The sequence below is a fragment of the Beta vulgaris genome, chromosome 8 (assembly GCF_026745355.1).
Source record: "Beta vulgaris subsp. vulgaris cultivar EL10 chromosome 8, EL10.2, whole genome shotgun sequence".
Lineage (NCBI taxonomy): Eukaryota > Viridiplantae > Streptophyta > Magnoliopsida > Caryophyllales > Amaranthaceae > Beta > Beta vulgaris.
The window spans coordinates 23,748,787-23,759,262 of record NC_079209.1 but is presented as its reverse complement, the minus strand read 5'-3'; the positions used below and the strand labels follow the sequence as shown (position 1 = coordinate 23,759,262).

The 10,476-nt window shown below is 37.7% G+C and overlaps 1 protein-coding gene across 1 annotated transcript; it reads left to right on the top strand.

Annotated features, from left to right (window-relative positions):
- The first annotated feature begins 2,589 nt into the window (after positions 1–2,589).
- Positions 2,590–8,870, top strand: LOC104908003 (urease accessory protein G). The gene is made up of 7 exons (XM_010697040.3): positions 2,590–2,809; positions 2,944–3,135; positions 5,481–5,541; positions 6,943–7,144; positions 7,433–7,554; positions 7,635–7,739; positions 8,626–8,870. The coding sequence occupies exons 1-7, from the start codon at positions 2,706–2,708 to the stop codon at positions 8,707–8,709; spliced, it is 870 nt and encodes a 289-aa protein (XP_010695342.1). The 5' UTR covers positions 2,590–2,705; the 3' UTR covers positions 8,710–8,870.
- Positions 8,871–10,476: the final 1,606 nt, after the last annotated feature.

Below are 10,476 nucleotides of genomic sequence, written 5' to 3'. Positions count from 1 at the left end.
AGCACTACTAACTGCCGCGCCACCTCACCAGATCCATCAGGACCACCTTTGGGCTTGCTAGCCGAGGGTGTGTTACCTTTCGAGGCCTTAGAATAAGGCGGTAACAAACCTCCCCCACCAAAAGAGCCGGACGTCCTCGGCAGGCCATTGAAATACGAGTTGTTAACATCTTGGTTCTCCCAAAGTGCTTCGGCTCGCTCCCAAGTGGCATCCGATTCTGATTTTCCTTTCCAAAGGACGAGGTACTCATGACGAAAGTTCTTTCCTTGGCCTATGGCTCTATGGTCCACTATCTTCTCGATAGTCCGACCAATCTCCTTGTTTACCGTAGGAGGAGCCCTCTTGACCAAGGGGTGTACGTTCAACAAGTCGGGATTAAAGGGCTTCAAGTAACTCACATGGAAGGTGGGGTGAACCTTAATCCGTTCCGGTAAATCCAAGCGATAGGCTACCTTTCCCACCTTGGTTATCACCTTGAATGGTCCATCATACGGAGGAATCAATCCTCGATGGCGGTTCTTCCCACATATTTTCTTCCATAACTGTGGAGTTAATTTAAGCATCACCCTGTCTCCCACTTTAAACTCAAGTGGTCGACGTCTTTTGTCAACTTGTTTCTTGATACGGCGCTGAGCTTTTGCGAGACTATCCTTAGCCTCATCCATCATCTCCTGTCTGTTGCGAGCATAATGATACGCGGCAGGACACTTCCCACCCGTGTTTTGCTTCACCAACTCCGCAGGAGTTAATGGTTGCCATCCCATGGCCAACTCGAACGGACTGAATCCTGTCGCACTACTCTGATGTACTTTGTAACAAAATTGGGCTGTCTCAAGCAGCGTCGTCCAATTTCGTTGCGACGTACTCACGTAGTGTCTTAGGTATTCCTCAAGCAGGACGTTAATACGCTCCATCTGCCCATCCGTTTGAGGGTGGTTTGCTGTTGAAAACTTCAACTGCGAACCCATTTGGTTAAACAACTGTAACCAAAAAAGCCCCGTAAATCGAGTGTTGCGATCACTGTTTATGTCTTGGGGAAGACCAAAGTACTTGATCACGTTCCTAAAGAACAGCTCCGCGGCTCTCTCGGCCGTGCATGCATCCGGAGCAGCACAAAATACCGTGTATTTTGTCAACCGATCCACCACCACTAGGATCGAGCGTAGCCCATCAACCTTAGGCAACCCCAATATAAATTCCATAGAGATCGACTGCCATGGTCTCTCAGGGACTGGTAGGGGTTGAAGCAAACCGGCTTCTTTCTTTCGTTCCAACTTATCATGTTGGCAAACGAGACATGATTTCACATATGCCTCAACATCCTGACTCATTTTTGGCCAAAAATAGTCACGGGAAAGCAACGCCAGCGTTGTTTCCCTTCCCGGATGTCCCGCCCACTTGGCGTCATGCACCTCATGCATTAACTCATATCGAAGCATACCAGCGGGAATGTATAGCCTACTGAATGCATATCGAAGCATACCAGCGGGAATGCATTAACTCATTTTTGGCCAAAAATAGTCACGGGAAAGCAACGCCAGCGTTGTTTCCCTTCCCGGATGTCCCGCCCACTTGGCGTCATGCACCTCATGCATTAACTCATATCGAAGCATACCAGCGGGAATGTATAGCCTACTGCCCTTGGCGTAGACTAAACCATTCTCCACCCAGAATCGCCTCGTGATTCCGGCTTTGATTTATTCCTTGAGTTTCTCATAAGGTTTGTCGCCTACAACAGAAGCTCTCACTTTCCCCGTGAAGTCTGCTTCTACCGTTGTCAAAGCGGTGACCAACTCATGGCACCTACGACTAAGAGCACCGGGGACTGCATTATGCCGACCGGACTTATGCTCCCACTCAAAGTCGTATTCTCCCAAAAAACTCCTGCCATCTGGCTTGTTTTGGGGAGAGCTTCGGTTGCGTCGTGAAGTAGGTGTTAGCGACATTATCCGTCCTAACAACAAATTTTGGCCCGAGAAGATACACTCTCCACACCCTAAGAAAATGCACCACCGCAAGCATTTCTTTTTCATGGGTGGTGTATCTTTGTTCGGCACCCTTGAGTTTACGGCTCTCAAACGCAATGGGGTTTCCCTCTTGGATTAAAACCCCACCAATTGCACGGTCTGAGGCATCGGTGTGCAGCTCAAAAGGCTTATCAAAGATGGGCAATTTCAAGACAGGTTCGCTAGCGATTGCCTAGTTGATGTCCCTAAACGTTGCATCGCACTCATCCGTTCAAGAGATCTCATTTCGTCGGCTTGCTGGGCAGCTCCAGCACTACCAACTGCCGCGCCACCTCACCAGATCCATCAGGACCACCTTTGGGCTTGCTAGCCGAGGGTGTGTTACCTTCTGAGGCCTTATAATAAGGCGGTAACACCGCTCCACTATATTTTTCATATAACCTGTTTCGACCTGGCCCTTTTTAAACCCGATCCTCCAAAACTCTTTTACCAACGAGCCGAATCAAGGCTGAAAATGACCCCCGGCCTGTTGAACACCTCCAGCGTAGGGTCAATTTTTTGTTTTTTTGGTTCTGACCTAATATAAAAATCTTTCGCGTAGCTCCCCTCAAAATATTTTTAAAAAAAAAAAAAAATCTTTCGCGGAACAAAAATATCCATCGCACAATACGTTGTGTTTCAACAGTCCCACACTAGTCAACACCTTACACCCCCACTGAATCATCAGGAATATTCAGGATGGATTCCCAAAATCCGCGCCCTCATACTGACGATCATCACCATGATGATATTGATCGCCACCATCATCATCATCACCATCAGCAGCATCATCATGCCCACGAGTAACTTGTCTAGTTTGATCCCATTCATTTGAATTTTTTTTCTTTGTTGGTATTGGATTTTTAATTTCTACTACTTTTGCCCTCTTAAATTCAAATTAAAAATCATTGGGTTAATGACTTTCATTCTTATGTAGGGGCAAAGAAGCATCAAATAAATGGGTGGGTGAAGATGGAAAAGTATACCATAGCCATGATGGATTAGCACCACATTCCCATGAACCCATTTACTCTCCTGGCTATTTCAGCAGAAGAGCACCTCCTTTGACAACCAGAGATTTCAAAGAGAGGGCTTTTACTGTTGGTATTGGAGGTCCGGTTGGAACTGGGTATCTCCTTTTTCTTCTTTGTTTCTTTTCATTTTTTATTTCATGCTTGCCCAATCTGGAACGGTTATGTATTACTCTCACATACTTCCTCTTTTTTAAGATGACTCATTTTGATTTTCGCACTATTCATATAAATGACTTTGAATATCTCTTTTGATTTGTCCTTAGAGGAAAAATAATATCCTGTTAAGTTCGTATCAAGACATATTATATCAACTTTTTGTAATTTTTGCTTATTGATCTTATAATTTGTACTTTAGAGGAAAATATTACCATATAGAATCTTGTTAAATTCGTATCAAGGTATATTTTCAAAATACCAACTTTTTGTAATCTTTCTTATTGATAATTAGAGATAGGTTAGTGTGGATAAAGAAATGTGTTAACTAAAAAAATAGAATTATATAAGAGGCACTTTGGTAAGTCTTAGTGTTTGAAAACACAACATTATATTTTTTTTATAGAGAAATATCATTAACTGAAAGTCAAATGACATCAAGATGCAGTCAGTCAAGATCAAATCAAATTCGTTTTCGAAGAAACTACAATGAACTGGATCAAACAATATAGTGCAACCATCTTGTATTTGCTGAAACAAATAGATATTGCTGGGGAGGTCTATTATTCTGACGTAGTGAATAAACAAACATGTAACATGAGTACTTACATACAACATTTTTGTAAACTAGTGTACAACATGCTACTAATATAGGCGTTCTTGTGATACATTGGTTTGAGATTTGGCATTTTCTTCTATTGCTTTAGATTTTGTCTAATTACCATTGCACTAGTTTTTATCCTATTGTTTTATGTTAGTTCATTCTTTCATATTTGGCACATTGATAGAAATCATAGGGTTCAGAAACGCACTAGTAAATTAAAAGCCTCCATTATTGAATTCATAAATAATTTTTTTTGAGTTATACCCAAAGGTGTTGAAGTTACTGAAGTTACTGAAGCTACTGAAGCTATAGACAAAGCATCACCAGCAGCTCATTTAGCTCTAACAAACTTTGCCAGCTCAGCATTTTCTGTTACTTACAAATAACAAACTTGTACAGCTCATCTTGAGTTAGTTATTTCTAGCTGATAATGCAATTATCATAGATCTTTTCCAATCAGCATAACCAGAACTAGAGAAAACAATAGGAACTAATTTTGTTGTGTTTAGATAAGATGAACTAAGAAAATACACATTATTAGGATCTTGTGCAAATTCAAGGTTTGATTGAGATTCATTTGTGTTTGTATTTGTGTTTGAATTTCTAGGTGCCATTCTTGATGCAATTTTTCTTTGATTAAAAAAAAATTTGACAGAAGAAATACCTCGATTTCTTTTGATTTTCAGCAATGAAAAATTTGAAACAAACTTACAGAGAAATCTGACTTGATCTCAGTCTTCACATCAGAAATCAAGAATTTGTTGCGGAATTTTAGATTGAAATGCAGAACTTACTGCTCTGATACCATGATGAAATTGTTCATCTAATAATATGAACACAGTGAATTACTTTGAATGTTGCATCAATGTGCTAACAGAAGATACATCAAGAATGTTTGAGAGAATATAACTCTCTGAATTTTAGAGAGAGGATTATTTGTATTATTGATTGATTGAATACAATTATTACATCCTTAGCTATATATATACAACAGTGTAAGCTAAAGGGAGAAACAAACTGAAATAACTAACTCAAGATGAGCTGTACAAGTTTGTTATTTGTAAGTAACAGAAAATGCTGAGCTGGCAAAGTTTGTTAGAGCTAAATGAGTTGCTGGTGATGCTTTGTCTGTAGCTTCAGTAGCTTCAGTAACTTCGGTAACTTCAACAAAAGGACTTGTAATTTATTATTGTATATAATAAAAGTTATAAAAGTTGATATTTTGAAAGTGTATAGTGAAAGGAATCTAACAAGATGCACGGGACTATGTTTTTCTATTATGTATAAATAATACAAGATGATCAACGTGAATGTGAATAATGTCAAAAGTATTCTTCACTGGAGAGAATCTTTCTGAATAGGACTATCATAGTATGTGAAAAAAGCAGACCTTGAGAAAGAAGAAAGAAAAAGGAGATATCTTACTTGAAACTCAGGAATCATTTGTTTCTTTTCAAAGGGGGAATTTGTTTTTTTGTTTCTCGATATATAGGAGTGGACTATACTCTGGCTTTTTATTTCTCTGTGTGTATATTCTGAGATCTGAAATGCCCAAGAGTTTTGTATCCATAATAGTAAAAATAATTGTCCTGAGTCCTGACTTTCTGAAGAACTTGGTAGGTGGAAAAGAATGTAATTATGTTAACTTTGCTTCTGACAATGATCTTGGTTTATCGTATGCAGGAAAACAGCGCTAATGCTTGCTTTGTGCAAATTTTTGAGGGACAAATATAGTCTTGCTGCTGTAAGCACAACTGCACCTCTTAATGTTTTAACTTCAAGAAGCATCAACCGTCTTCTTACTGCTTAGAACTGAATATGTATATCGATAATATACCTCTTAATGAGATTCCTGATCATTGTTTTTGGTGTTTGGACAATTTGCGTGACCCTTTTGTTATAGCATCATATTGTCTTTTAGAATATTATATCCTCTGTACCATGAAGAAATATAGATTGGCTCTAGCACGGAGAGTAAGGACTGAAAAATCAGAGAGGAAATTGGGCAGGTGAAGGTGGGCCCAAATTTATGAAAAAAGTCAGAGAGGGAAAACTCACTTTAAGTAGAACGTATAGTTTATGAGGGAAATCAAAACAAGGTATACTGTACATATAATTTTTATGGGATCGAGGGCGTATGTAGTAGGATGAAAATGAAGTTGATTATTGCCGATGTAATAAGTTCACTTGAGTTTTATCATGAGACATATAAATTTCACAATGATGTAGGAACCTTCTCAGTTATATATGGATGCATCGTGTGCTTTCAGTAGCCTATATCCAGCTCATCCTTGTCTGCCATTGTTTTAACCTTTGCTTTTTTCTCATGATCTTACTCTGCTCTAGTACTAATTTGTTTTTGCAGCACTTTGTTAATGACAGTTTTGAGATGAACAGTATAATTTTTCAGAAAACTGGCATTTTCTCGCTTCCAGTGGCCCTTTTAGTTTAGTTAAAATCCTGTGGTAATTTTCACCCTACAGTTGCGGCGAAGAAGAAGTGCCTAGTTTTCTTTGTACACTATGAATTATATCTTTGTTCATAAATATAGAAAACTGATCTTTGCCTCTACCTGATGTTTGGTTCCAAAGTTTAAACTATTAGAAAAATATAAGAATATTTAGAAAGTAGAATTGGAATAATTTTACTTCAACCAAAAACTCTAAATAATGTGCCCAACTAAAATGCACCATCTTGTTCTATATAATATTACTACACAGTAGAAAAAAAACATACTTTTATATTGTTAATTGAAAATAGAAGCATAAAACAAATTAGTATAACCACTGTCATGAATAGTTTACTTCTCGATCAGCATTTAGCGGGCTTGAGTCATGCGAGATGCTTCTTTTTACTTGTTGGAAATAATCTAATATTTTGACTTCTATATGTAACACCTATCAGCTATAGGGAACTTCTCCGACAGGCAAGGCTGTAATGTGAGTCTTGCCACCAATATGCCTAGCTGGTCTAATGGGTATGTGAGTCGAGATGGGATTGGACAACATTGCACAATTTGGAGTTGAGGTCTTGGGCTGAGATGATTGTTGCACTTGTGCCTATGTCTGAAAGTATTTTAATAAATTGCATATAGAGTAATATTGTGTTCTATGCCATGTGATGAGAACTATTTGTGCTGATGCAGGTTACTAATGACATCTTTACAAAGGAAGATGGAGAGTTCTTAATAAAGCACGGTGCACTACCAGAGGAAAGAATACGTGCGGTGGAAACAGGCGGCTGTCCACATGCTGCTATTCGTGAAGACATCAGCATAAATCTTGGTCCTCTTGAAGAGCTTTCAAATCTATACAAAGCAGACATACTTCTTTGTGAATCTGGGGGAGGTAATAATGTTTGATCTTGTACATATTGGTGCTTCATATTTGTTAAATGGGAATGAACGTTGGTATTGCAAGCTAGCCTTGGATGACGCTTTGCTATGTATTTCAATATTGGTCTTTAAACAACAAGGTCTTTCTCGTTAAATTTATAGAAGGGTTAGGGACATAAGGTAGGCTTAGGGTTGATATAATAGAGTCAGGTATGTGATGGGAAGTATGGTACTGACGAAACCAGAAAGACTTGAGGTGGTGAACTCTTGACGAATTGCTGATGATGTTATTTTCCTACAGATAATTTAGCTGCCAACTTTAGCAGGGAACTGGCAGACTACATCATTTACATTATAGATGTATCTGCTGGAGACAAGATTCCGCGCAAGGGAGGACCAGGCATCACACAAGCTGACCTTCTTGTATGTAGAGCTTGTTTACTTGCCCAAGTAGTTCTATTGACGACCCTTTTTGATGACTTGATCATGTTTTCTTACTACAGGTTATAAACAAGACTGATCTTGCCCCTGCAGTTGGAGCTGATTTGGCCGTCATGGAGAGAGATGCACTTCGCATGCGGGATGGAGGACCATTTGTCTTTGCTCAGGTTGTTAACTACTTTTACTATCTTTCTTTCTCCCGTCCCTGAGTGATTTATGACCTAGCTACATGCTTTGGCCTATGAAAAGAGCATTTAGCTAGTGTGTTTGGATTCGAGAATTTTGGAGGGTGAGAGGGAGAGGACATACATGGGGAAGGGGAAGGAATTGAAGGGAACTCATTTGCCTTCACCTTTTAATAAACTAGATGTGTTTGGATGAGAGGATTCGAAGAAAAAGGAAGCGGAGAGAAAGTGGTGGATCCATTTTCAAGTATTTGGATATAAATTGATCGGAAAGAGGGGAAGAAAATGGCAAGGATCAAAATTGGTTTCCCTTCTAATAAATCAAATTTCTTTTAGTTAGGATAGATTTGAATAGAAAACACAAGCTCACTTCTCCCATCCCTCTCCTTCCTCCATATCCCTTTCCCTTCACCATTGCTAATTGCTGTCCAACAACTGTCGGTGTTCATCCATTACCAATGGAGCCTCCTTTCTTTTGCCTACATGTTACATGATTAGAGAGCACAAAACACCCGACGTCTTGCTTTGAATTTTACTTCCAGATGGAGCTAAATCTATCAAATGCTAAACAGCACTACACATAAGTATAAGATTAGCAATATACTCATCAAAGTCCCTTTTATGAGAATACTTCAAATATTATGAAGTATCTATAAAGAACTTTTTATTAGTATTTATGACTCAGCTTCGAGCTACTTCAGTTTGAGTTTGAGGTGGTGCAAACTGAGCTGATCCAAGCTATCCCCAAGCTCGAGTCAGCTCGAGTCACAATTTCCTATAGTCAATTCTGATAATCTTCAAATCCCAAGCTACTCAAGCTAGGTTTAAATTAGTCGTGCATTAACATTAATGAATCACTGTTGCACAGGTGAAGCACGGGTTAGGCGTTGAAGAAATTATCAACCACATTCTGCAGGCCTGGGAAGCGTCAACCGGGCATAAGCAACACTAGTTTTTCCGACATGATCTTTCTTATGAGTTTTCTAAGATTTTTCTCTGTGCACAGGAGTTATGCTTTTTATTTCTTTGTTTTCTTTTTCTGTGTAGTCTTTTCTTTCAGAAATCCTATGAACTGTTTTCTGCTTCGAGTAATCGTGGTTCATGCACTCATCATCCTCATACTCTTACTGCTTTTATTTCTAAAATTGCCAGTTACTTTGTTAATTTTTGTCACCTAAAATCATGTGTTAGTGATAAAAATATTTTCCATGATATCTCTTAATTAGAGGAACACATTCCTTTTTAGTACATATGATCTCCATGATCTAATACAAATGTGGGCTAGAATTAATACTGTTTTTTTTTATTTTAGCAACCATTTAAGCAGTCTTCAAAATCTGATTTATATATCAAGTATCATTAAGGGTCTGTCCTCCCCAACTTATTTTCAGTTCAGTTCAGATCAGTTCAGATTAGCTCTTGACAAATTTTTTACTCTCACATATCACTATTCATTTCAGTTCAATTCAATTCAGTTCAGTTCAGCTGTTTTATGCCGAAGAGAATAGGTCCTAATTTAATAAAATCGAATTTATCCTTTCATAAATATTATTTTCAAAAATATTTTCATTAAAATCGAAAAGGGTTTTAATTATCTAATGATAAATAAAATCTTTTGCTCAAAAAGATTTTTCCTAAAATCAGATTTTTACTTAAATAAAACAGGCAAGCGTGATATATTCATCGTTGTACTACTTCAACATATGTCTAATTCTTTTTAATAGTTAGTTCATTTAACTTAACATGACAGTGTTAGTTTGTATGTTCCTCTCAAAGGAACAGACGCTCATTTTCTTTTAGATTGCAGTAGTTCCTTACTAATCCTTAATCGTTCCTTAACATTGGAAACATAAAGCCTTGCTTTGGTCTTCTTGTTCGAACACTTCTCCAATATCAGTTCCTTGAGCATCTTCACTTAGTCTTCAAAATCAAACTTGATTTATTCTTCTGACTTAGTATTCTCTTTGCTCTCGTCAATGATACCTTGCAAAAATTCATTAACCTAACAACTTGTTAGTTCATTACTTATTTTGCATCTTTGTTCCTTTGTCATCATTAAAAGTAGGGTTCAACAACTTTCCCCTTTTTGATGATGACAACAAAGTTACAAATTAAGGAAAATAAAACAACAAATAACTTAAGGAAATGAAAGACAGAAATAAAATAATACTTTACAATTTTTATTAAGGCATATTAAGGATTTTAATTTTTTCAATTTTTCAAATTTTTCAACTTAGTTTGTTACTAGGATCTTTTCCCCTTTGTCATCCTCAAAAAGATCAAACTTTTTGTGATTTTGAGTAGATTGATATTGGCAAGACCTTTTGACCATTAACAGGTACAAAAAAATGGTTAAGTTAGAAATTACAAAGGGTAGAATTGCTCTAACATCAATCACATAATACTAGCCATTTCAAGTAAAAAATTATGCAATTAAATCACAAACGAAGACAATTGTAGAAAAAGTCATTATATTTATAGCACGTGTTCCATAAAAGTACAAAAGAGAAAAAAGGAAGAAAAGAAAATAAACAAAAGCTAAGAGTTCTTGTTCCTTGAGAGAAACATGAACTAAACATTAAGAAGGGAATGGGAGTTGTGTTCCTCTACTTCTTCTTCTTCAACCACCTCCTTTAATTTCTTCATAACCTCCTTATGATGCCCATACAGTTGATGCTTCAAGGTGCTGATTGCTTGGGCCATCATCTCTATTTTCTTT